Raw genomic sequence first — 27,774 nt, 5'->3', positions numbered from 1 at the left:
TAATATATTTGTAAATAATTTATTAGGCTTTGTTCGTCTTGAGATTTTTTTATTATATTTTTATAAAAATAAATAATATTAATACTATTTTTAAAATTTTATGAGTAATTTTAGAGTTGTTTTTTTTTTTTTTTTGTTGGTAATTTTATTAATTTAGGTTGAAATTAATTAATAGCGTGTAAAAGTTTTGGTGACCAAACAAAATGGGTATTAAAGAGTAAGCAAAAGCAGATTTCATTATATTATATATATATAAAATATATATTATTCCAAGAAACAGCTCAAAAGCCGCTGGAATATTGTGTGCGTTCAAAATGTACACGATTCTTAACGCCAACTCAGCGTGACACGTGTCAATGCCAGTTGTAAATGGCAGTCTCGTAATTAATGCCTTATTGTAGCCCCAAGATTTAAGTTTTAACGCGGCGCTGCCTCGTGTCTCTAGTACGGGCTTCTCGATTTTTTGTTTCCCTCTCGCCCGCTAATTAAGTAATTCTACTCTCAAATTTCGAATTGTTTTTTTATATTTTTGGTTAAATAAAAAATAGATAAGTGAGAAGAGAAATGTTTTGAGGGTAATATATTTATGAGAGAGGCAAACCATAGGTCAAACAACCGAGGATAACTCTCGATTGTTTTTGTGAGATCTCATATCGATTAGAGATTGTTTTTGTGAGATCTCATATCGATTAGGGAGGATTGTTTTTGTGAGATCTCATATCGATTAGGGAGGAGAACGAAATATTTTTTATAAGGTTGTGAAAACCTTTTTCTCGGGGGGAAAGCCCAAAAAGAAAAGTCTAAAAAATACAATATTTGTTAATGGTGGACTTGAAGTACTATAGATTTAGGTCTTTTTATTTGTGTATCCACTCGAATCTTCCACTGATATGTTAACATTAATTTGACAGACACGAAGTAAAGGCTTCACATTTTGTTCATCCTTCTCATTTAATTCCTCAAAAATCTTAGGGAATATGTGAGAATCATTAAGAGTTCAAGCGAAAATTTTGAAATAATAAGTGTAAATGAAACTTTTCCAAACTACAAACTACTACATTTTTCATCTCAAAATTGATGAAATAACAGTTATGAAGCAAGTTGTTTACAGGAGAAGAGAATGGAGGGCATATGGGGCATTTAATAGTACAGGTGAAGGATGAAAAGGCACGTGGGGCATTAAAATGGAAACGACTGGTTCTAAAGTCAATGGGAGCATTTCAATAATGCTGCGAATTGATTCGAAAAAGCCACAAGAATTTTGCTTTGAAAACACAAGGATTCGAATTTCAATACAAAACAAACTATCAGACAGATCAATGTTCAAACATTTTCATGGAAGTTCGTCCATGAAAGGGTATAATGAATAATGATGAAGGCAGCACATTGGGCAATGGTATATTATTATTCACACAAAATCAACTTGAATCGGGTAAATGCCACCTCAATTTACAAAGTTTTCTTTACAGCAGAAGAAAATTGCAACGAGACCGTATAATTAAAACACCCCCTCCTTTGAAAAAAAAAAAAAAAAAAAAAAGGAAATAAATGAAAAAGGGGAAATTAAATTGAAGGAGCGAAAGAAAAATGTTCGAACTGTACAAAAAAAACTTAATTTACAGAGAATTGAGATGCTGTGAGTGCTGTTGATACTTCAATATGCTCTACAGATGATTCTATTTTCCATTGGGAGGTCTTGAAGTTTGAGCAGGGGGTGCAGCAAGAGCATAGGTTATTCTGGAAGATGAATTCTCTATTAGACCAGCAACTCCGGCAGCAGCAGATTGGGCGTTTGATGGCAAGAAAAGATCATGCTTCTGATCTTTATAAGCACTCCAGACCTACAATGAGGAGCCAAAACATTGACAAAAAACCAAATACATTTAAGAACACCATGAAAGGAAGAAAGGTAAATGAAACCCATGTTTTAAAATGCCATGATCAAACCATCCGTTAATAATTACCTCCGAGGAATCCAAAATATCGTGCACTTTAGAACAATGGGCTCCTTCTGTGGCTAATGCATGCAAAACCTGAACGAACACATGAAAAGAAGAATTATATACATAATAATGTTGCGTTAGAGGAATACTTACTGATGCATGTATCATTTCTAAATTAGAAAGTCTTGTACTTTGAAAAGTCGTTAATACATTGCAAACATTGTACCAGAGAAGATAGCAACAGCATCAGCAATTAAAAATAATAACTACAATAGTCAACAACACGGAGGCATTCAGGACTACATACCTCTATTGCAAGCACCCTGCCAATAGAGGCTTCAGATTCGTTCCATTTCATTTGAGAGCAAAGTCCACTCCTTCCCCCAGCTCTCCAATCAAGAAGCCCAAGGAGTACTTGTACAAGGCCAACCCTTCATCATAATGCAAACAGAATGAATACAGAAAGATAATGAAAAACAAAGTTCCAACTGTGCTTCATATTTCTCTTTTCTTAAGCGTATACATGCTACAATATTTCTGTTTATAACAGATCCAAACTAGCACTACCATTACAATTGTTGACAGTCCCAAATGTCATGGGATATTTAATATCCAAAATGAATCAAGGGGGTTTTGAGTCATTTGTCAACATCATGCCCAATCCATGAGGTTGGGCAACTCAAAGTTCTTCAGTAGATGTAGATCAATAAAGATGTAGTCAGTAGTGACTAAAATAAGTTGCCATCAAACTTCTTGCCAAAAAAAGGCTGAGATGAACAAGAGTCAAAGGCATCTAACTACAGTGGCAAGCACAGTCAATGCAACACTGTAGAACATTGTGGGCAATTACTTGACACATACAGCATCTAATTAGGCATTAGAACGACACGCGTGTAGACTCACATCAGACAAATTGCACATCGAGGGGACTCTTTTATCCTACATTTTAATACATGGAAGTACAATAGTTCAATTGATACTGATGGACTCCAATTTACAAATACCAAGGGGAAGGGTAAAAGGTCAGGATAATTGCCATGTGCTTAATCGAAGAAAGTTACTAAAGATGGTTAGTTGTAGACTGCAAATGCAGCCTTAGAAGGATGGCTGAGAGAAGAACAGAAGATAGGAGAGAAGAAAGAAGAAAGAGATCAGTTGTTGAGTGATCAGGAGATTATAAAAATCCCCCCCCGGGTATACTACTCCTTGTCTTCCTAATAACATTCAGCTTTGGGTCCTATGAAGTTGTTAGCAGAGAGTAAATCGTTGGGGAATGATAGTGCCAACAAGATGATAGTGCTGTGGAGATATAGGTTGCAACTAATGCAAGAGATGAACTAGTCCATGGAGTGAAACGTGGAGGGTGGTTAAAGAAACGGAGAGAATGCTTTTCAAGTAATATTTGAGTATGAATGTGTGGGTGAAGGGAAAAGGAAAAGGACCAGTTAGAATAGCCAGAAATGATCTACCCAAGGACCCAGAAGGTGAAGAAACGAGGTGAGAAGAAGGGCCGTAATAAGTTTTTATCTAGCCGAAGTTCTTCTAGCAGAAGGCAATTATCAATTAGTGGATGGCCAGAAAAAGAAACTTTAGGGCTCTGTAGATTCTGCATGTCCAGCCACCCTGCTCCCACTATTCCTTTACTGCTATACTAGTCTTATTTTATTTCTTCAATGATAAATTTCTGTTTCCTGGAAATATATATATTATATACACACACACCCTATGGTGTTTAAAATATCTGATAATACTAATATAGAAAGTCAAAGTGTGCAGCAAATGTATCATCTAACAGTTTTTTCCACTGAGCACAACGTTAGGAGTCCTGAAGTAAATGATAATGTGCTAAATAAGATACTCACTTAAGCCCTTGGGCAACAAGAGCATCCCTGGCTCGATTTCCAGCAACCACAACACGCTTTAGGGTTTCAAGTGCGAGTATGCTTCCACCATTCCATCCTATAGCTTTCATTAGAAGAGGAACAACCTAGAACAAGATGAGTGCCAGTCAGATAGTACGAATTGATGAGACCAAAGCAAAATAAAGATAGATACTAACAAGCCATTCCAGTGTGCAGAGAACTGCAAACCCTTATGGTTCAATATGAACCAAGAGTGAGAAAGCATGTTAACAGCTTTTTTTAATCAAAACTAACATCCCACAAATGCCATGTAAAATTAATAAACTTTTTTTTTNTTTTTTTTTTTTTTTTTTTTTTTTTTTTTTTTTTTTTTTTTTTTTTTTTTTTTTTTTTTGCAGGGTGTTGAATAAATAATAGAGAAAATATACCTGAGGAGTTCCAACACTAGTTGCTGCCATAGCTTCCGCACATGTAGTACTAGCTGCCAGTTGATGTAGGATACGTAAACAGCTGAGACGCACACGTTCCTGTGGAGTTTGAGCAGGCTGTTCTGATCCATCACTTGGTTCATGAGCTCTCTCCTCGTAGTTTCCATTGTTTGCCTCATCTGATGACATGGTTTCTCGTCTAGCCTCATAAGCCACGGCAGCAACAAGTTTGGGTACATATCCAAGATATCCAACATGATCTGCTAATGCCGGGTGCACTCGCAGCAATGAAACCAAAGCAGCAGAGAGGAGAAGAGGAAGCTCAGGGTTAAAGGCTTGTGTATCATAATGTGTGGCAGCAATAGATGACAAATACTGATCCAACAATCCTTCCAAAAATCTCTTTGGATTTCTTAGAGGGAACTTGGGGTCTTTTAGAAACAGTCTAACATATATTCCTCCAACCTGAATGAACATAAAGCTGCTGAGTTTTGCAGCAATGAAGGCCGACAATGTAAGATGGCAGATATATAGTGAATAACGATATATACCTGAGGCTCATCTCTCATTTCTTGTTGCGTAGATGCCTGCTCAGGCACATCCCAATCAATAACACGACCTTTCATCTGCTCATGATACAAGTCTGAAGCCATAGTTGCAATTTGCGCGGACAACGAGGCTGCCATTGCTGATGTCCATACAAGTTCTGGCGTCTCGGTGGTTTGGTCCACAGCTGCCACTACAGCTTCACCAGGACCATCCCTGATAACTGATACGAGGCCATCTGGAAGAAATCTAGCAAGAGTTATAGCAACTCTAGGGCCATGCATGGGCTGCCCAATGAGTTTTCCCAACAAAGAGGCAGCAGCGGCTCTTTGTTGCAGAGGAATTTCATCTGCAAATTATATACAATAACATGAGTTAAAAGTTGTCTGTTCCAGAATCCATAGATAGGAAAAGATAAAGTCTTGTTTACAGTTAGTTACCCTGCAGAGGTAAGAGAATTTCAAGAATATATACAACACCACCATGCTTGGCAGCTGACCAGGCTAGTTCTGCAGTACTTGCCAAAGCATAAAGAACATGGAGAACCCCTTCACGACATTGAGGGTTGGAGTGGAGCATTTGCAATAAGAGGAGAAGACCAGATCCATCAGCAACCATAGCCTCTAAGCAGGGGGCATATGCAGTTAAAAGTGACAGCACACCGAGACAAAGTTGAGCAATGTTGCAGTTTGATGGAACAGGAACAGAAAAGCATTCAAAAAGAGGTAAGAGCTTGTCTTTGGTAGAAAAGATGGATGCCAAGTTTGGGTACCGCGTTAGCAAATTCTGAAAATTATAATGAAGGACAAGAGTGTCATACATGTTGAACAGCTTCTAAACCAAATAAAATACATCAATTAACTTTTTGTATTTTCCATACGATCCACAAATCAAGTAGACAATAAAACCATCGAGTGGATTTCATGTGATGGATATGAATCAGCAGCATACCTTTAAGGAGGTCAATCCAAATCGAATGTTCTTAACCAATAAAGCTTCTTCCTTTTCAATACCCTGTCCATCTGATGCTGATATTGTATCAACAGGCTCACTTGGCTGACTAATTGATCCAGAAGCCTCGTCGTTAAGTTGCTCAGATTCGGTAGATGAAACGCTGGGACTAGTTTCATTTTGAGAACTACAGGTGTCATTAGCAACAGGTTTGTTATGAGAAGCAGAATCTGCAAAGTACTGATTATGCACAAGGTCTGCTATGAATTCAACCAAAGCAACACCAAAAACCTCAGGACTACTAATCTCAAAATCTGGTTGATCATTGTAAACTCTCAGATAAACATTGCCAACATAGAGTTCTTTCGACAGTGCCTCATACACAAATTCATGTGAATCTTTCAGATCATATGACCCATCAGGACCCTGACTAATGCGCTGCTGATCCACAAACTTTAGAAGTTCTGCTCGTGTTGAAGAGTTCCAAATAATCTACAAGGTTAATGTTTAAAAAACTTAGGCAAGAATTCCAACATATGGAAACTAAATTCACTATACAGGATGGTAAATGGCATATTGGTACTAATTGAATGTCATACGAATCTGCCTTCAAATATATTAGAGTGGAAAGAATAACAGAGAGAAATAGATTAGTTAACCAGTATGTACCTCAGGTGATTCCAAGTTAGAATTTATTTTTGACAGTAGATCTTTAGGTTCTGGATCCTTCAAAAGACTAGCAACTTTTGGAGTTAACAATGCACGGAGAGCATCAGCTGCAGCCTGATTATAGGGTGTAGGACTTTCATCACTACACATACCGCTGAGCCTCGAGAGAGCCTGAGAAGCACGTAAGGCATGCAAATTCTTTGCAATTTGAACACTGGCACCAACCCCATGTGACTCCTTTGTGTCAGAATCCTCGGCTGTTGAGTCATATTGAAGCAACAAGGGCAAAAGGTACCTAAAAATAATTTAAGGAAGTCAAGAAACAGGATTAGGAGGTTTCCAATTCTGATGACAAGGCTTCAATAATCCATGGTTATTAATTGACCCAACGAACTGGAACTGGAATAAAGAGACAGATGCACATTTTGCTTCGTGAATATTATTGTTTGAAGATAAATGGAAAGCTCAGCAAAACACTCGTAACACCAAGTCATGATCAAAACAAAAGAAGAGATACAAGGAGAATTAGATAGGACAGATATACCATAAGACCCCAGCTTTTAACAAGGCATCCTGGAATTCAGAGGAAACAGAAACGTGGGCAATAGTCTGGAGAGCAGCATCAACAGCAGCTGGTACTAGCTCAAGTTCAGTGCAATGAACTATGTCATCCACTAGACCAGAAAATTCGAGCATCTCAAGCCTTGCACTATCAAACTGGCTGAGAACAGAAAAGGTTCGCATGACATTTGTAACAATGATAGTGGATGGTTCGTTTGCAGAAGTAGTTGGTTGCACCACACACATGCAACGAGAAAGAAGAACTGCAAGAAGTTTAATTCCACTATCCCTCACTAGTTCTTCACCATTCAATGAAGATGATGCACATCTAACACATCAAAGAAGAAACTTCAGTTCATTTTATCCATCTCAAAAACAAATGAAATAAAAATGTGAAAAGGAATAGTGAAACAGGGAAGAGTTACGTGAGCCACAAAAGTTCTGATGCTGCTACGAGGAGTGGTGCTCTATCAGATACAAGAAAATTGTTGTCTTCCTTGTCCACTGTTACAGCATTTAGCAACATTGGATAACCGGCATATTTAAATGGTTCGAGTACATTCCCATAGCGTCTGTACAAGATGCATTGACCTTTCAACAAAAGCAGCAACCTCCAAGGTTGTGGGCCTTGCAACCCTTGCATGGTGGCCTACGAGGGATATTAGATAAGTGTTTTATTATAAAAATGCACAATTGGCTTGTAAAGATACAGCCAACGGCTGACATGGGATGGTAACAAAATAAAATAATAAACACACTCGGAAAAGGTTCTCAGTAATGTATCATGTGCATCCATTTACTAAATTCTACATGTCATTGGTCATTATATCATAAAGGATTCTAAATTTTATTTCACATGAAGTCCTGAAGAACATTCAACACAGAAGATTGTATTAAGCAAAACCACTATACTACAAAATCTGGGCATCATAAGTACTCAAGCCATCAATCAGGCTAAAAAATGATAAAAGAACTGGTTCCAATGCCCATTTTTCCTTGCTTTTTTCTCGCCATTTCTTCTTTTGTGACTTACCGGACTTATACTATACATGACATGTACACTATTTGCTTGTGCCATTTTTTCTTTTCCCTTTGTAAGACTTGCCAAACTTTTGGAGTTCTATACGCGAGGTGTATACTCTATTGAGCTCAATTGAGTCCATTAGGATCCCGGCTTGAATGAAACTTGTCAAAATATTCAAGGTTTTTCCCTCCGATCTTTTACTTTCTCATTAACACTGTGTTTAGTCTTTCAAGTATAGATATAAAGTGGAATACGAGATTATACAAGACTATACTTTGAAAAGGGGCTCGAAGCCCTGATTGCGAAGATGGCCCATATTATCAACTTGTTGAAGAACAATTAGGTTGTAGGGATCAGAATAAAATGCGAAGGCCTACCTGTAGGCGCTCATAAGCTTTCTGCACCGCAAGAAATTTTTCCCTCCCTTCCGGATTTTTGTCAGGATGGTATTTCATTGCAAGTTTCCTATATTGTCGTTTAAGCTTTTCTTCGTCAATATTCTCAACTTGCGTAGACATGCCAAACACCTTTTCACCATTTTCAGAAGAATGCCTCGTATTACCACCATCGTTTGCCACATCCTCCAGAGATACCTCCAATATTTTGCAAGCTTCTTCTTCTGAGAGATCCATAGGCCTGCGTGTTAACTCTTCACGCCACATAACAAGTAATGACTGTAGAAATTCAACATGTTCAACAATTGGCCAATTGGGAAATCGTATCTCATCACATAAGTTCCTCAAATAGTAACGGTGACACCACATTTCATCCCTCAACTCTTGATATGTCACTGGTGGCATTGGAGCATATTCATATAAACAGTGGCAATGCTGTGACAATTTTTGGGGGAAATCGCCAAGATGCTGCAAGACCTGGTGAAAGAGAAAGAGTTTCACGTTTGGACATCTGTTGAATGTAAAACAGAAGAATTCATTTATGGAAACAAAAGTAAACCCAAAGCAAGAGGCAGCACCTGACAAATAAGGTTTTCTGCTCTCATTTTGTGAGTCCATATGATCTCAGGAGTATCTGAATCAGAAACCATTGCAGCAGCAAATGCAGCTGGGCCACTGCGCTCCAATACATAGAGCAGGGATTCAGGAAGAAGTCCACCCAATACACTACGCTTTGCAAGAGGCAAAGAAGAGGAAACTGCAGCCTCTTCTCCACCATGAAATGCTTGATGGACATGAGTCACTGAGAAGAGTTGTGCGATTGAAAGAAGATTAGATCCTGGATATGCAAGGGCAAAATAGAAAGCACCTGTGCTGTAAAGACGAATCATGGCTTTGGGATTTCTGGTGACAACAGCTCTTAATAAAGCAGCTGAATATTCCACAATATTTGGCTCCCCAGNAAAAAAAAAAAAAAAAAAAAAAAAAAAAAAAAAAAAAAAAAAAAGAACAAGGAAAGAAAAAGAAAGACGGCAAGATAGCTCAAATAAAGACTCAGCATTAAGGTTTCAAAATGTAGGCAAGCAGATAAAAATAAAATAGAAATGAACCTGTCAAATAATTATTAGTAATAAGTGAATACAGAAAACAAACTGATGAAATATGTGGAGGATTTAAGCGGGTATCATATCATCCCCACGCATGAGAACAATTATATTTTTTTTTTAATTAAAGAAAAAAAAGGGATCAGCATACTTGCAATTAATAAATCTTGTTTTGTGATATATGTTGAGTTACTACTTGTCAATTTCATGAATACATGACCATAATTATTAATATTATTTAAGAGCCTTTTGTCATTTGAAATACTTTTTCCTACAATTTTTTCATTGAAAAGTAATGTATGAAACTCAACGACTACTACTTGTCAATTTCATGAATACATGACCATAATTATTAATATTATTTAAGAGCCTTTTGTCATTTGAAATATTTTTTCCTACAATTTTTCATTGAAAAGTAATGTATGAAACTCAACGACTTAACACCATTTAACACCATTAAACTCATACAAAAAGTAGCGCATTTACACAACCAGACCATCACTTCTAGGTAAGAGTCAACCAGCGTTTCCTCCTCTCAAGTAATCTGTGAAAGACAGGAAAAGAGTTCCAGATCTCACCTGAGCAATGTGTGGAAGGCACCTTGGGCTGGACAAGATTCGTTTTACTCTAGGGGTTGGGGTGACTATCTCTCCAGCATCATCCAAGTCCGAATGTGCAGATACCATGCTATGTAAAATGGACAATGCTGTTTCACCAATCTAGACAAGAAAGTCATTATATCAAGATATCAGCGGAGAGAAAGAGAGGTTGCAAACAGCAGCAACACGCTCAATAAATTGCTCGAGTGTAAGGTTCTGAAAGCAGTCTATCAATGAATGTTATCTGGGCAGAGACGAATTTCAACGTATCCCAATTAATCTAAAATAAAAATCCAATAATCTCAAAGGAAAAATAACTGGGCAGGGGAAAAAAGCTAGAACCAAGGTATTTTGCAGGAAGACTGGAAAATAGCCTTAGGGTCCAGAAAACAGATTGAGGCAACAAAAGGATTCTCAACGTGTAATATAGCGAAACCTTAACTTTAATAAACATGTATGCAGACAATAAATATGCATACATATACCTGAGCTGGTGTGAGAACGGGAACTCGAACAGCTAATGCCCATCGCAGTTCACGTATATCACGCAATCTCTTCCAGTCTAGCATTCCAGAGGCCCAGCACCGTGTTGTCCAATCGATAGCTTTCTTTGACCACAGCCTTCTAATGGCATCCTTCTCCAATGGCCCAACTTTTGCATTCTCTTTGTCAATAAACATCCACTCTTTGAGAGGTTCCATAAAAGCGGTGGCGGCAAGCAAATTAGACTCTAAAGGAATAGCAGTCCTCTCTGAGGCTTCATGAACCACTGTCAGCAGATCAACAGCTAATACACATCCTCCAACCAAAACACATGCCTCTACATTTGATAATACCTTCATTAATGCCTGCATGCAAAGTTAATATAAGTGATAAAAATATCTTTATAAAATCTAAAGATAATATTAATCTTCCTGAAATTGTTCTGTGCTAGCTTGGTCCCAAGATCCAAAACAGTGGATTCCATAATTTTGGAAGGGAGGTAACTGAACAAACGAAGATAGTGAAATTTTTTCCCTCTATGATAATTCATGGTCTTTGAAAATAAGTATATCACTCAAGGGAGCAGGGGAAGTGGGACAGGGGGAAGGGTTTTGAGCATTTGTGCACCTTCAAAAGAAGAAGAAGACGATGCCTCAAAGCTCTATCATCTGTTCGATCCAAGAGAACTGTTATATGAGCAGTGCCTTCAAATGGACCAATTGTTTGATGATGCTGTTCATAGACAATTGACATAGCTCTTGCACATAGCTCTCTAACAGAAGAGCCTCCACCTCCTCCAAAACCATCCAGTCTTCCCATATCACACCAATCATCAGATGCACCCAATTCATCAGGAACGGTGCCATCTACTGTGAGCCCCATGTCCGCATCACATAAGAATCTATGATAGAGTGCTCTAAAGAAAGCAACTGGGTCACGGAGTGGAAAATCCTGAACCCTGCCAGTACTGCTGCTTTCAAGCAACAAACGCAAATAATACTGACCTACACAAACCTCTTTAGACAAACTAGGATAGCTAACTAAGAACTCAGAGTAGTTCCAAGAAATTTTTGGTAGGCTATCTTGACCAGTCATACTTTTTCCAACAGGGGTGACCCCAGGTACAATATCTTCAGACCGTTCTTTCTCAACATCTAATTTATGAACCTCAGCTTGCAATGCCCCACGTAGTTCTTGTCTTGTGCGCTCGTTCCAAATCAAATCAGCCCGATTATGATCAAGGCTAAAAGCTCGCCAAAATTCAGGCCAATTACAGAGTAACCTGCCAGATCCAACAGGAGTGTTCTCCACAACAACCTGAGCAGGAGCAGGAAGTCCCAACTCTTGATTAGCATCAGCACAGTCAATATTTGGTTCTGATGCCTCATTTGTGTTAGTACTTGGAACGTCAATTGAAGAAGGAATAACAGATTGATCATGTTGGGCTAACCCGGAAACATCACCGATGACACTGTCACTCGGATGAGCAACAGATGTTTGAATGGTTGAAACCGTACCAGCATTTGACTGGCTCGAGCGATCACCAATCTCAAAATTATTATGTGGCAAATTTTGATCTTGAGATGTTATCACTCTACCTGTACGGCCTCTCCTCTGGAGCAAGCGTCTCTGTCGTCTACTATATGATCTTTCCTGATTTGAATCCTCATGCAGGACTCCATCAGATCGTGTGTGTAAATATGCAACAAGCCCAGGAGGCAAAACTCTAGACAAAAAATCTAAAGCAGGTTGATAGGAGTCTGCCCATAGAGCAACTAACTGCCGACTAACCTCACGTCTCTCACCAGCAGGAAGGAAAAATGCATGTGACAAATGCCTTAGTATAGCACCATCTCGTAAAGCAGCATCACGCATTGACTCTGCTGCAATTGCATCTTCTTCTGCAATTGTGCGCATTATCACAGCCACGGTTTCTCTTACACTTTCAGCTGGATGTCCAAAGAGTGCAAACAAGCGACGCTTGAGGCCAGCCACTTGTCGTAATAATTCAACAAAAACTGGATATTGAGTGGTTTCACCATGTGGTTCACATATCATAGCATCAAGAACTTCAACAACAGCCATGGAAAGCAAAGGAGAAATAGACATTGGCTTCAGTCTGTTGACAAGAATAACCACATAACCTTGATGAGCAAACAACACTGACTTGGTATGCATGATTGTAGCATGCCGCTCTCCTTTAGAATCTGTCAACAGATTTGAATCTCCAGGCCCACCACCAATAAGCACTGCAATTAGGCCTGCAGCTTCAGCCGCTACACCCTCAGAACCATTTCTAAGCAAACCCATTATCCTCCCAACAGCAGCAGGAAATGACATCACATGTGAGGCTGCACTTGTTGATGCTAATAATCGACGTAAACATGAGATGAAGCCCATTACAGTTGCAGCTGCTTTAGGTGAAGGAGGTGGCAATGGAGGGGACTCGGGAGGAAGATTTGGGGCAGCTGGAAGCATCGTGATCAAGGCCATGAGGGTCACCTCTGGTACTTCAATATTGGAAGGAACTCCACTGTAATGTATACATGCATTAAACTCCCTTATTCTACGCCAAAGTTTAGCTCTTGATCCAGGTATAGAACCACTTTCAGCCACGGCATCTTTAGCAGCTGCTGCCAAGTGCTTCAAATGCATGGATGCATTTTCCAAATCAATGGCAGATTGTTGTTGACCCAATTGTAGGTGGACTCTTCCACAAGGTGGATCGATACGGTGACCAGGCATTGTTAGCCTAGGTAACACAGGTACTGGGTACTGACCCTAAAGATAACCATCAGAAATGAAAATAGACAACATTAAGTTACCAATGAATCCAACGGAAATATCCATTATGGATGCTAAATAGCAAAACAAAATGAAGATAAATACATCATCTACCTACTTCTGTTTGCAATACATCCCGAATGGCTGCAAGTAAGTTATCCCGAGATGTACTGGCATACACCTGTTATTCATGCCATGTCCATTAAAAGTTCATAAAATAATATTAATATAGACTTAAAATTTAAAAGGCAAGCTCACATGAACAGGACATCCATCGTTGAATTCAATTGCAAACATCTGGGGCTCCTCAGCAAACCGCACAAGGGCGCTGACAGCAGATAAAGGACGAACTGTAACCGCCTGTACACAAAAGTTGTGATGATTTACAAAATTTCATCGGGCATGCAATATACATGTGTAATCATGCTGAATGGTTGCCCTAACATTTCTGTTCACGTTTTTTTTATCATTTTCCCTTTTGAATTTGTGATATGAAAATAGGTAGCCTATGAATTGATTATGAATCCAATACCTAGGTCATTATATTACCAAATTTGACTGAAGAAACAAACCAGAAATCTGAAATCAGGATGTGTCCATTATGTAGAATGTAGACATGAGCATCAAAATTGTTTGAGTAAAATATAGTCGATATCCATAACAATTATTAAATCAAGATTAATTAATTATTAACTTCTATTAAAAAATCCCCCTTTATTGAAAAAAAAAAGTTTAATAAATTAATACTTGGATAAAACAAATTTTTAAGCAATTGTTGTATCAACTAAATAAAAATTACTAATTTATATTTCAATTGTTGTAAATGTGCTAAACCAATCAATTCAAATCACTTCACATTCAGAATATTTAAAAATGAAATAGGAATTTCAATATCAACATATTTTATTTATTAATCAACTCAATTTAGTAGGGGCAACGAATAAAGAAGCGGGCTTATTAAGAGCCATTCAAATGAAATGTAAATGGGATAACAATCCAGTAACTTGGAAAGGCAAAGTAACAGGTAGTTAGTGTTCGTACGACAGGTAGTTTTACTATTCTAACCCGATGAGGGTACATGAGCAGGTAGTTTACTGACCCAGCCCGAAAGGGTGTAGAGACAGGTAGTTTTACAGTTCTACCCTGATGTGGGCACATGAGTAGGTATTTAGTGTTCTAATCTGGAACAGGCATTATGACAGGTAATTTACTAATCTTAGGAACAGGTAGATGTTGCCCGACACCATTAGGGAGAATCTACTATTTTGAGCTCAGTAGGTAGATAGGTATGGAGTACAGCCACCTTTAGAACGAAAGGGGCTCTTCCACACCGAAGAGTAGTACCTTAGGGCCTTTTCATGGCCACAGTGACTCCAAGCGCTTTTTGCGCAAGACTAATAAAGGACCTAGACATACATGAAACCTAGAGCCAAGAAAAAATAGAAAACCTCTAGGTTGTGAACCTGAGAGGGATTGAGTACTCCTTAAAGGAGGTATGCTGAGGGTAGTTGTACATTGACCTACCAAGTTCGGTATAGCCGTTTAGCCATAGTTTGGGCGATCGTTAAAAACAGTTATGAGCACATAGCTTAAGTTTCCGTGTATAGGATTAAGTCTGACAAGAGCCTACAAGTACGGTCAATTTTTTTAGTGGCAAGTTTTATACGATCAGGTTAATGATATGGACTACATCCAGCGCCACTCTTTTTCTGTGTAGCAACCACTTCTCTGCCAACAGCAAGAGGACAACATTCATCATCTCTTGTGGAATTGTAGCTTTTACATTCTATTTGGACTAGATGGTTGAAGACCTTCAGTGTGCAACTGACCTGAAGGACAGATAGCTTCTCTATGATTGAGGAAGTTTTCATGAGTAGGGCCAAGTGTTAGAGGCAAGCACGCTTCATCGCTATTGTTTGGAGCATTTGACTTGAGAGGACTAAGAGGATTTTTAGAGGGGTTGAAAGATCTAGGGAGGAGGTTTAATGCCTCTTTCAGGGCATCTACTAATAAACTCTTTTGTAATTATGATCTTGGCATGATTTTGTGGGATTGGAGTCCTGTTATTGGATAGTAGGAGAAAATTTGAAATTCATCATATTTATTAATATGATAAACAACATCATATCTCTTACATAATCAAGATCTTGAAACTATCCTTCAAAGGCCTTGATAAAGAATTAAAGTTTCATGCTTGAAGGCGTAGAACTTATAGAAGCTTCTTGCACAAAGGGAAGATGGTTGTGAGGGTGACCGTGAGTAAAAACAATAATTTCATAGGAGCTGATTCACAGGGAAAAATCAAGTATAATAATAATGGTAATCCCAATTCCCAACGTAAACTTTGATGGACAGGTGAGCAGACAATCCATGAGAACTAAGCAAGATAGCAGTACAAGAAGTAATGAACTGTTCAAATTGATGACACACTAATTAAAAAAAAAAAAAAAAGCTAAATGTTTGTCCACTTACTTCATAATTTTCTGGGCGTCTTTCAACTATTGAGACTTTTGTAAGAATGAGTTGACGAGACACAGCATCACCATGTTCACCAAGTCCTCCTTTAGGGCCGACTCCCAAACTCAATCCTGGAACATTTAAAGTTCCATGTGCAGCAGACCGCAGTCTTGTAACAGACCAGCCACCGCATGGGGTTTCATCAGCTCCGACAGCCTCTTTTGCTAGATTTAATACATTTTTTCAAATGAGCTATAAATATAAACAAGCGAAATTTTAAAAAACAATGGAAAAAGTACATATAAGATGGGAAATGGTTCAATGAATTACCCCTTCGATTTATGTACTCCATCACAGTGAGAGATTGTGAACTATCCACTGAAAGTGACAACCCTACCATGGATTTTGCTGTTTTCGTCTACAATAAAGTAGACTTCAAATTAGAAATTCTTATACATGTTAAACCTTTCAGGGTAATTGTTTTGGTCATTCCTCCCTGATGAACAACCTCAGATTTACACAAACTGCTAGCCAACAAGATGCCAAAATTAAGAGTTATGCAACAGTGAGTTTTTAACCTACCAAAATTGAGATGATGACACTGTTTGAAGTACCAGAAGAAGCTTGAAAGGCTTTCGATTTCCTTCCGTATAAAGGGCACAGAACAAAACCACCAAATTCAGCACTTCTTTTCCCATAAGCATCAGGTAGAATTATAATTGCAGGAGAGCTCATATCTCTAAAGTCCAAGCACCAACGAAGTTCTCCAGATCCTACGTCTATAAGCTCGACTCCAACATTAGAAACTTTTAATTTCTGTAAAAGCAAGCAGACATAATGCCAAACCATTCAGCAACTGAACCTAATCAACACAATAGGCGTGGGCATGTGAATGGAATTACTAGTAGTCATACACAAAAGCCCTTATCAATAGTCTCATCATTTTGATTCAGTTCTTCTATTGTCGACAAGAAAAGTATAACGACAGCAGCAAACATCTAATTTTTCCCAAGTTAAAGACAAGGTAAACACAAGGTAAACACAACTTTCTTTCAGTTTCTTGAATCAGGTATTCTTAACCATTGGTTGCAGCCTAAGAGGTGTACATTGAGCTAGAAGAGTTCCTTGACACAATTGCAATGTTTAAACATTTATTTTTATTAAAAAGAACAAAGAAAAAAAATGGTAAATAGCAAATAGTTCGCCACTCTATTCTGGATTCAGGCAAAGGAGGAAACTTACAAAGGGAACCCACTCCGAGCTTCGTCGCCGAAGATGAAGCACCGAAAACTCAGCAACCGGGGCCAATCTATTCCACCTAATTCTGTGCAACGCCGTTAATATACTCGCTCTGTATTTGGAGGAGAACTTCATCCCCTTGAACTTTCCGCGCCCATCCGTGCGAACACTGATGTTAAACTCGTTCGAATTGTCATCTCGCCCAATAATCGGCGTGGCACCCTCGTAGTCATTGGCGACATCGTACGAATTGGTCACCGCAAGTGTGGAAGGGTCTAATGTAATGATTGAAGCGGCCGAAATGCATAGAATCCGCTTGTAGCGGCCACGCCACGAGTGCTTAATAACCAAATAGCGCGCCAAGTATTCTGGCTCTTCGGGAGGCGCAGAATTGGAAGAATGAGCAGCGGATTGTTCCATCGAAGGAAGACGAGCAGGAGCTGGCCGAGAATCAGACGTAAGCCGGTTCACAGATTCGATATTGGCAAGGTAAGCAAGAGTATGGGCAGGAGGCACATTGCTAGATCGTAGAGAGAACCAGAGTCCCGCGCCGGATTGGACAGATGCAGCCGCCGACGGGCTTCTATGAGACCGAGACTGATTCGCCCCCAGCTCTGACGGTTATATATCCAACTCTCCAGCTTTGAATTGAACAAACAAAACCCTAATGAACTTTAATCATAAAAGAATATTCTGCAAAAAGAAATTGATCAGCCGAAATCCGTGAAATTGATCATGCAAATAGTAGAAGGGCATTTGATTCCCTCGATTGAATTCGATGAAGACTTATCATCAGACAACCAATTGTAAATTACTTGAGAAAGAATTCAGCCCGATCGTCGTCGTCGGAGGAGGAGGAGGAGGGAGAAGAAAACCCGAAAACAGGTCGGAACGATTGTTCCCAACGTTGAGAGGCACCACTGTCAGTTGGACACCAAAATTGAGGTCGAGGTTATCGTCACCTGTCAGTGACCATCTAATAACGTGGCATCAATCCGATTGTTAAATGTGTTTAATCTAAGCCGTTGGTTCGCGGGACGCAACGCTATTAAATCCATCCCCTTGATTGAGGGCTTTACTTAGCGATGTGAAATTACGAAGTCAACTGCCTCGGATGGTAATGGTAACATTATAATAAATTGAGCATGAGGAATATTTTTATTATAATTTCCTCGATACNTAAAAAAAAAAAAAAAAAAAAAAAGAGGCGTATCTAGAAGAAAAATAATGATAGTAATTCAACTCGACAAGGGAAGAAAAATGATGATAATTCAACGCCTTTTTTAGATTCATAATATTCTTTTTAAATAAATTTTATTCTAACAATTTAATCTCCTTTCACGTCCATAAATTAAAATATAAAAAAAATTAAAATATAAAAATAAAAACTTCATGGCGTCGCCCGGATTCGAACCGGAGACCTTCAGTGTGTTAGACTGACGTGATAACCAACTACACCACGACACCAGATGTTGAATAACTTTGATTTTTTTAAAATCTACTTTACTAGTGATGAATGATAAGAAATAATTTAAAAAATTAATAAATTGAAAATTTTCACAACAATTCACTTTTTACTAATTACTCATAGTTATATTTGTGCTATCTCCCCTCGAATTCAACTCTAGAACGTTCATTTTCATGTGAGGAATGACGCACACTTGTTGAGATCAATATCGTCATTTTTTTACCAACATAATTATAATGTCACACCATCATAACTTACTTTGTATTATATGAGTGATAAATCTCGTGGTTTTATAATGCTTTATTTGAAGGTCATATCCCTTCGTGTTAGATATCAAAATTATAGGAACTAATCTCTACCCTACACCATTTTAAAACCTTACTTAACCTAAAAAATTTAAGTGNTTTTTTTTTTTTTTTTTTTTTTTTTTTTTTTTTTTTTTGTCGTCCATATGGGATGAAAAGAAGACATAATATAAACAAATCTAAATGAAGTAGCAGAGATAGTTGTGGTAGAGACAATAGCAAAAGTACGGGTCTTCATTAATCACCTACGAGCAAAGGCCACCGAACAATGTCGCATATCAAAAAAATAATAATAATAATAATAAATAAATCTTATCCTATTTTTTTTAAAATGGAAGTTTTTAGATAAGTGTCCGAATTTGTAAATTTAATTTATCAATATTTCAATATTCAAATAATCCAAATCAGATTATTATTATTATTTAATTCTTTTCATAATTCGCATTGAATTTCATAGCTTCATGTATGACTTACCAAATATAGTTCGAAGGGTCTTGTTGTCGTCCGGTCAGTGTTCCTTTTATGGTTATTTCCTCTGGTAATTCTGGCGAAGTTAGCTCCAATCCAATTCCATGGCCTTTCAATCTCTCGTTGCACACAGATTTCATAACTTCTCCATTGTCTCTTCCCTTTACAACGCTTCGAAGATTTCCCGGACGACGTTTCCAATGTCGTCTACATTTCGGCCAGCAGTACCCCGCTCGATATCGGTCGCCGCCGGCAGTTTCTCTTGGGACGACGTTGTGCACATTTCTTTACCATCAAGCTTTCAGGACGATCCTTCAGATCTGACGGGCTATTTCGAGAAGGTCAAGCTCTGCAATCGTGGATCAGTACGTCTCTTTCTCCTTTTCTTGTTTGGATGTACAACCTAAAGATACAAGATTATTCATGCTAGGATTATTCGTTAATTAAGAAAAGAATCATGAATTTATAAATAATGAATACCATCTTCTACTGGTAGTAGAAGGCTCTTTTGGAGAAAACTTAAAGTAAAACTATGAGAGCTTCATCGGTAGAAGAAGCTTCTACCCTTTTAGAGAAAACTAAAAGTAAAACTCTGAAAATTTACACTCAAAGTGGACAATATCATATTACCATTGTGGAGAGTCGTGGTTCCTAACATGGTATTAGAGTCATGCTAATAGAATCCTCAAGTGTCGAACAAAGAAGTTGTGAGTCTCGAAAGTGTAGTCAAAGGTGACTCAAATGTCGAACAAAATAGTGTACTTTGTTTGAGGGCTTCAAAGAAGGAGTCGAGTCTCGATTAAGAGGAGACTATTCGAGAACTCCAGAGAAAGAGGTCTCAAAGGAGGCACTTTGTTTGAGAAAAGGATTGTTGAGGATTATTGAGAGGAGGAGTCACCCGGTAAGAATACCATCTCCATTGAGGTATTTAAGAGAAAATTAAATGTAAAATCATGGGAATTTATTGTGAAAGTGGACAATATCTTGAGAGTCTTCCTTGTCTGTCTGTTTGAATGTTTGAAATTGAGTAAATTTTTTTACAGGATATGCAATCTGAATTTCTCCCGTTAGTCATCGACGACCAAATTGTTGGCTACGTGCACCACGGGTGAGGCTCCTGTGTTCTATCTGTCTGGATAACGTTACGTATGTTGAAGATATGATCCATCTGTGTTTCCAATTCTTACTTGTCATTTCATCAAAATTAGCCTGTGCGCAGCTGCAATATACTGTGGATTTGGCGCTTACTCAATCGATCGTTTTAATGTACTTCATGCAGTTTCGCTAAACACCTGAAGCAGTATCCGAATGTCTTTACCTTCCCCCGAGATGATTCTGGTCAATTTGGCGCTTACTTAACCTTGCATGAATCGTTGAAGACACCTGAAGATAGGACGCATGCAGTTGGAGATGTAGTTAAGTGTTTGGGTGAAGAAGTCATTCCAGGTATACGGAATGAGGTACTGCTTGTGATTCCAATTTAAAGCATTGATTACATTGCTTTTCAATGTCTGTCTGTTTGCAACTGTTGCATAGAAAGAAAGAAAAAAATCGCCATCTTCTGTTTAATGCTCAAATAAACTTGTCCTTTATAGATAGTTAAATTTTGAACTAGACAGTACTTCATGTGGCTAACTGTGGATAGCCATGAACTCTGTCAGCTATACCCTGTTACTTCGTCCTTTGGTGCGTCAAACTTCTTCTCACTCGAACGAGCTGCGGCCCCTTATTTTGGAATAAAGGTGCGAATGTTCCCCTTTTACAGCTTCGTGGAAATTTATAATTTTTTGTTCTAATCTCCTGAAACACACTTTGGAAGCTATATTTTGATCCTGCTTTTAGTTTGGCCCTTTAGCATAGAAGGCCATTTGATTTGTTGAATCTGTTTACACACGTTTGGTTGTTTGGTCCAAGTAAAATTGGAGCCATTATATTTATCGTCATTCTGAATACAAAAACAAGATTTGAAACCACTGATGATTTTTCAAACAACTTTCTGGTGCTAAAATTTAGCACCAGAAAAGCTTAAGAGGGTAGTTTCTTAATATATACTTGCAGGTTAAGTGAAACTTTTTGAAGGGTTATATAGAATCTCCCTCAGTGCTATGGTGTAAATGGAAAATTCCTTTTGAGTAGGGTAAAGCGTACGTCACTTGTAGGTTGTAGCTGTTCTCTGGTGTTGTTCACACATGGCTGATTTACTTACAAAAGAAGAGCCCAGACATTGAAGTGAAATTTATTGTTGAATGTGCATGTCGGAGATGGAAACTGGCTACTTGGTTGTAAATAGCTGAAAGTTCTATTACTCTACTTGGTTTCTCTAACTTTTGTCTGCCTTATTGTGGTGCGTTTCCTAGCACAGGTTTATGGAGTTCATATGAATGGTTATGTTGAGAAGGAGGGAGAAAAGTTTTTGTGGGTTGCGAAAAGGAGTCAAACAAAGCCAACTTTTCCTGGAATGTTGGATCATTTAGTGGCTGGAGGGCTGGTACGTAATAAGTAATAGCTAACTGTTGCACGTTTCCTTACATGTGCTTCTGTCACGTGAAAATGTGAAAAATGACGACTATTCTGTTTTTCTTCATGATTGGATGATCTCTGGGTGTTAGTTCCCTTATTCTTTTTCGTTTCTTCTTTTAGATGTTTGTAGTTATATAGACACTTTCCAGTAGGTATCATTTAGCCTTCAAACCCTCTTTCAATTTGGTTCATAATATTTTAAAAGTTAGTAATCTTACCCTTTAGATATCAAAATATTTCAATGAAGTCCATGCTACTTGATAGTTCGTTGAAATTGAAAAAGGAATGGCGAAATGAAATTTTAAAATATTATTTTATATGAGAAAAAGTCGTTTGAATGTTAAATATCCATTTCATCCCATTTAACTAAAAAAACTCGACCTCCCTATTTATTAAAGATAAGATATATATTTAAAATTGAAAAAGAATGTAACTTATATATAAAAGAAATATTTCGATGCCATATGTCCTTGTTTTATTTAGTTTCATTCATTTATTGAATAAGGACTTGATCAAACATTTTGATACTTGAGAGATGTAAACTTTAGAGGCTGAATTATATATTTAACCTTTCTGGTATGCAGTATTACATCCTGGCTCCTGCTATGATGAATCAGAATCTGTTTGTGTTTCAGCCAATATGTATGTCTAGTTTGTTAAACTTAGTTTTTGTATGCAACAATTATTGATGTTTACTTTGTTTGGGTAATAAAGTTGAATAAGTTAAATAACAAACTAGGCAAGGTTTTGATATTACAAATTTCTTGACGAGTTACACAACTTATTAATAAATTTCTAGTTATACAACAGTGGAACGTCTATACCTACGGATTTGAAAACATAGTTGTGCAACCCTTGATAATAATCAGAGGAAAAAGAGATGAGGGAGATATAAAGTTAGAAATGTACTCTTGAGTGCTGAATACCGTACTTCTTGTGCCTTTATAGCTAGCCCCTGACATTTTGATAGTGACAGCCTCAGGGCATCCCTTGTGGGGAGAATGTGATGAAGGAATGTGAAGAGGAAGCAGGCATACCAAGATCAATATCAAAAGGGTAATTTCCTTGCAAGAATTTGAATATAATTTCTCACCAATATAACCTTCGTGTATTACATGGTTGTGGTAAGCCTGGTGGCTTCACATAATGCTTTTGTTTTAGGGCCATACCAGTTGGTGCCGTTTCATATACAGACATCAAAGGTTTTAGTTACAAGAGAGATGTTCAATTCTGTTACGATTTAAAGCTTCCTGAAAGCTTTATACCGGAGAATCAAGGTTAGCTAATCTGATACATTTTTGTTTACATGGCAATTAAATGTTTAACTAACAAGATATATTACGTTGTATTAATCTAGACTAGCTCCTAACGACTCTCTTTCTTTGTCTGAGCGCCGGTGTATATATTCTTCATCATATTGTTTTATTATTTTGTTTCACTACAAGTCTTTGTCTAACTAGCTCGAACTTTTGTCAGATGGGGAGGTTGAAGGATTCATGTTGTTGCCTGTGACAAATGTTGCAAATGTGATTCGGAGGACACAGTTATTCAAGCCTAATTGTACTCTTGTCATTATCGATTTCCTATTTCGACATGGGTACTATATACTTTCTTCTCTGAATATACCTTTGTTACACAGCCATTATTTGATTTAGTTATAACTCCAAGTGTACGTCTTGGCTGTTAACATTCGTGGTTCAACCAAATTGTCATGAGTACAATCTTTTCTAAACCACATAGTATGTATTTGATTGGTGATCTAACAACTGGATGAAAATACTTTATTGTGATGTCCCACATTGGTTGGGGAGGAGAACAAACCACCATTTATAAGGGTGTGGAAACCTTCCCCTAGTAGACACGTTTTAAAGCCTTGAGGGGAAGCCCGAAAGGAAAAGCCCAAAGAGGACAATATCTGCTAGCGGTGGATCTGGGTCGTTACATTTATACCTCTACTTCTCAGGGTATCCTTAATGAGTCTACAGTTGTTTGTATTAATGCGTTTAAAAACTTGCAGGTACATAAATCCCGAAAGTTCGGGGTACTTGGAGCTACTGCAGAGTTTGAGAAGTGGGACCTGCTTCTGAATAAAACAATTCGCCCAATACGTTGATGATAGAAAAATCAGGTTAATTTGTTTCAACATCGAATCTGGATTGTTACATACTGTTTATTGTTTTTGCAGAACTTTCTTGTTCATTAGATGTATTTGTGAAGCCAAACAAACTCTGTTTGGTACATCTATTAAATAAAAACACATTAACAAAAGTACACCTGAAAGCCCACTACATGGAAACAATTTGAATTTCATGAACTCCCCAGCCACTATAAACACACTACACTTCACACTGACTTGTATTATTCACTTACATTTCTAACCCAAGATTTGACTGAGAACTATTGAATATCAAAAGCCCAGGATTTCACCAAGAACTTGAAGCAACTGGAGGTGTGCAGTTAAGTGAGGGAAGTGTCCATTAGTGTTAATAACTCTCACTGTGCAACTGCCCTTGATTTGCTTCTGCATAAAGATGGCAACCGAGGCAGGGGCGGCAATGTCGGCTTTAGTGTGTAGGATGGTGCATGGAATGTCGACCTTTTCAAGAATCTCCCTCTCATCCACTCTGAACACTGTCTTGGCCAAGGACACTGCAACTTCAGGCCTCATCTGATGCAAGCATTTCCGCAACCTGCTCAGTGACAGAGGATCAGCTTCGTCTACAACCAGAGAAGAAAACTGTGTGGCCCAATTTTCGTAGTTGGATTCCATATTTGCTATCATTTGCTCGATGTCCGATTGGTCGAAGCCACCTTCATAGTCTTCTGTATTTATATACCTAACACAATGATTTAAGTTCCTAAGCAACTCAGCCCTTTTCACCTTGCTTTCAAGAGTACATTCATCAAATTGATTCGCTCTTATAGTATAGGGGGAATTACAGAAACAATGAAATAAAAATTGTATATTGTATTTATTACTTTGAAATTTACAAAAATAATAGCATATAGAGATTGAAATTAACCAGAGGAATAAACAATTAAATAAACCCATTACATATTTGACTTAAAAGTTTGATGTTCAAATGTTTACTTTTACATAGTTGAACAGAAAGAAAAAAAATGATGACATAGATGCTAAAACATATTATATTATATATAATAAATAATAATAATAATATTACATAAGCAGAACATAATGAAAATATTAAAGAGACAAACAATAATAATTAAAAAAAAACAGTAATAATTTTTTTTTAAAAAAAAATAAAATAAGCAATAAAAGAACAAATACGTGCGAGTTTTCATTTATAATTTAAAAATTAAATTTGACGTTGATACCGAAACCGACCTTAGCTCAGTTGGTAGAGCGGAGGACTGTAGTGGGTATCAAATCCTGAAGTAATCCTTAGGTCGCTGGTTCGAATCCGGCAGGTCGGATTTTTTCCCCTTTTTTTTGTTTTTTTTTGTTTTTTTGTTTTTGTTTTTGTTTTTGTTTTCTATAAGAATAAAAAATAAAAATAAAAATAAAACCCTTTTTGTACTTAAAAATCATGATTCATTTTCCTGTAACTTTAAAAGATCCAATTTGAATTGAGATTTCTACTTCTAAGATTGAATAAGTTTGAGGGGAAAGAAGTATTATTTGACCATTTTTACCAAGACCCATGTGCCTACATGCCCACCAACACCTTACACAGGTTCAAAAGAATTTGTCCAAAAGACAAAGAATTGTTTGGTTTTGAATTAAAATAAATAAAAATACCTGGGAGAAGAACAGAGCAGAATGAGTCTTTGAAACAGGTCAGGTCTTTTAGTGGAAGCAATGCAGCCAATAAGGCCAGACATGGAGTGGCCAAGGAAGATGGTGGAGGTGAGGCCAAGCTCATCAAGGAGAGCAATGAGATCTTCAGCAAAAGCATAATAAGAAGAGTACTTTTGAGGATCATATAAGTTGGGATCTTTGATGGAACCCCAAAATGTCCAATCAAAAACAACAACACGGTACTTCTGGCTCAGCTTCCCGACCATATTGTCCCATAATGACTGGTTGGTTCCGAACCCATGAGCCAAAACCATTGCTTCCCTCCCCGAACCCATTACCTTAGCGTTTAGGGCCGTCGACAATGGCCCATTTTCCACCATGACAACCATCGCACCAAGAAAGAAAGGACTAAGAATAAGATGAAGGCTTGTGTGTGAGTGTGTGGCTCAGCCTATGGCGTGTCTTTATAGGGAATAGAGGGGTGAGGTTGCTTATACAAAATTAAAATAAATAAAAAAAAAGATCGAAATAGACAAATTTTAAAATATTTATTTTTCGTGATCGAAAATGTGGATCGCAATCTTAACAATCTCATTAAATAATTTCTCGACTCAAAAAGTAGGACGTTGTCTTTTAGTTTTAATTATTTATGAGGGCTGAAGATAAGTTCAATACCCACCTTTTCTCATTTATTTCCCCTCCGTCCCCACCACGTTGTATTCCAAAGCCCTTCATTTAATTTATTCATTTTTTTTATTTTTAATTTATTTATTTTATACAAAATTACCACAAACCCCAAGATGAACAAAAGTGCTCTTTTGTTTGTTTTCGCCTATTTCTAAACAATAATCATTCAAGTCAACCATATGTCACAAAATTATGATATTTTTGGTTCCCACCTTCTATTTTATATCACTATATCTAATTATTGTTTTGAAATTTTTATTTCCTTCTATATTAAATTATTTCGTATTAGTTGCGAGAGATATCTACAATAAATTTTATTGGTTGTCGAAAAGAATAGTCAACTTTGATGATTTCGACTTGTTATCTATCTGCAAGGAAAGGGCTGCTGCTGCCATTTATGCTCACCACATTTTTTTTTTTAAATTAAAATGAATGATCAATGCATACATTAATTAACAAGTGTTTCGGTTAGGGGTGACTCCCATATTGGCTAATTTAGGAAATGATTATGAGTTGAAAGGAATACATCTCCATTGGCACGAGCCTTTTTGGAGAAGCTCAAAGTAAAGCCATGAGAGCTTATGCTCAAAGTGGACAGTATCAAAGTAAAGCCATGAGAGCTTATGCTCAAAGTGGACAGTATCATACCACTGTATAGAGTTATGATTCATAACATGATATTAGAGTCATGCACTAAACTTAGTCATGACAATAGAATCCTCAAATATCGAACAATCCTTTCAATATTGAAACTCAAGATCTTATGCCTGCATCATCCTCCAACCCCTACTGTGTCCTCTTAATTTAGGTTCGATTTCGTTTTTGTGAACACGAGTATAACTTAGTAGTTAAAATATCTATTCATTTTCGAAGTATTTTACAAATTGATTATTATTATAAAAAAATTTAAAAAAAAGTGGCAGGTTCTAGAATTTGGTGTAAATGTGAAGTGGGGTTGGCTGCTATTAAAGCCAAAAGGTGAAATGTAAGAGAGGAGAGATTGTGGTTTGTGTTGATGATTGGTGTGGTTTGGACAATCCGTTTGTTTGAACATTAAAAGCTGAAAGAAGCTCTCTGGTCTATGGAGCAGAGCCTTTAATGGCGGAAGTGGACGGTTGAGGGAAGCAATTAGCCATCCATTAACACACGTTGCCTTCAAAACTGTGACCTTTCAAATATATCTGCAATGTCCATGGCTCCTCATTTATTAGGCCGCTTCCTAATTGTTTGCATTTTTAGATAAATCCAACAATTCTCTCCACCACAAACTAAGATGGACTGAAAATATCCCATTCTCACTATAATAAATGCACCATTATAGATTCAAAAACCTATAACTCCCATTCAAAAACCTATAACTCCCAACCGAGCATAACTAGAAGGTTAAAGATCGCACAACAATACAACACTCGATCTAAATGCGATCTAAATGAACAGAAAAAATAGGATAGAGAAAATGCAAAGAAAACTCTAGCTAAAGATTTTGTATTGATGACTACATATATATCCGCCGAAAAGA

At 37.5% G+C, this 27,774-nt stretch overlaps 3 protein-coding genes and 2 non-coding genes across 5 annotated transcripts; 2 read left to right on the top strand and 3 right to left on the bottom strand.

Annotated features, from left to right (window-relative positions):
- Nucleotides 1–1,386: 1,386 nt before the first annotated feature.
- LOC111780351 (dnaJ homolog subfamily C GRV2) lies at nt 1,387–17,925 on the bottom strand. Its single transcript, XM_023660726.1, has 22 exons — nt 17,048–17,925; nt 16,388–16,621; nt 16,136–16,223; nt 15,821–16,029; nt 13,607–13,708; nt 13,467–13,529; nt 11,192–13,345; nt 10,567–10,929; nt 10,057–10,201; nt 8,958–9,346; nt 8,362–8,856; nt 7,386–7,609; nt 6,944–7,288; nt 6,400–6,694; nt 5,731–6,222; nt 5,220–5,565; nt 4,785–5,128; nt 4,234–4,698; nt 3,806–3,930; nt 2,251–2,374; nt 1,965–2,033; nt 1,387–1,841 (listed from the first exon to the last, which is right to left on the bottom strand). Exons 1-22 carry the CDS (start codon nt 17,462–17,464, stop codon nt 1,677–1,679), a joined length of 7,653 nt encoding a protein of 2,550 aa, XP_023516494.1. The 5' UTR covers nt 17,465–17,925; the 3' UTR covers nt 1,387–1,676.
- Nucleotides 17,926–18,437: 512 nt separating this feature from the next.
- On the bottom strand, nt 18,438–18,511 carry TRNAV-AAC. Its single transcript has one exon. It is a non-coding gene; the product is annotated as a tRNA-Val (tRNA).
- Nucleotides 18,512–19,303: 792 nt separating this feature from the next.
- On the top strand, nt 19,304–24,076 carry LOC111779634 (nudix hydrolase 20, chloroplastic-like). The gene is given in 11 exon segments (XM_023659724.1): nt 19,304–19,366; nt 19,368–19,388; nt 19,390–19,650; nt 20,329–20,393; nt 20,565–20,745; nt 20,947–21,027; nt 21,648–21,773; nt 22,782–22,861; nt 22,967–23,082; nt 23,282–23,402; nt 23,823–24,076. Coding segments are annotated over 11 exon segments (1,149 nt in total). The 5' UTR covers nt 19,304–19,339; the 3' UTR covers nt 23,893–24,076.
- Nucleotides 24,017–26,004, bottom strand: LOC111779633 (probable strigolactone esterase DAD2). The gene is made up of 2 exons (XM_023659723.1): nt 25,569–26,004; nt 24,017–24,642 (listed from the first exon to the last, which is right to left on the bottom strand). Exons 1-2 carry the CDS (start codon nt 25,955–25,957, stop codon nt 24,213–24,215), a joined length of 819 nt encoding a protein of 272 aa, XP_023515491.1. The 5' UTR covers nt 25,958–26,004; the 3' UTR covers nt 24,017–24,212.
- TRNAY-GUA lies at nt 25,150–25,243 on the top strand. The gene is made up of 2 exons: nt 25,150–25,186; nt 25,208–25,243. It is a non-coding gene; the product is annotated as a tRNA-Tyr (tRNA).
- Nucleotides 26,005–27,774: the final 1,770 nt, after the last annotated feature.

The sequence above is a fragment of the Cucurbita pepo genome, chromosome LG18 (genome assembly GCF_002806865.2).
Source record: "Cucurbita pepo subsp. pepo cultivar mu-cu-16 chromosome LG18, ASM280686v2, whole genome shotgun sequence".
NCBI classification, from domain to species: domain Eukaryota; kingdom Viridiplantae; phylum Streptophyta; class Magnoliopsida; order Cucurbitales; family Cucurbitaceae; genus Cucurbita; species Cucurbita pepo.
This window is presented reverse-complemented; position numbering and strand designations above follow the sequence as displayed.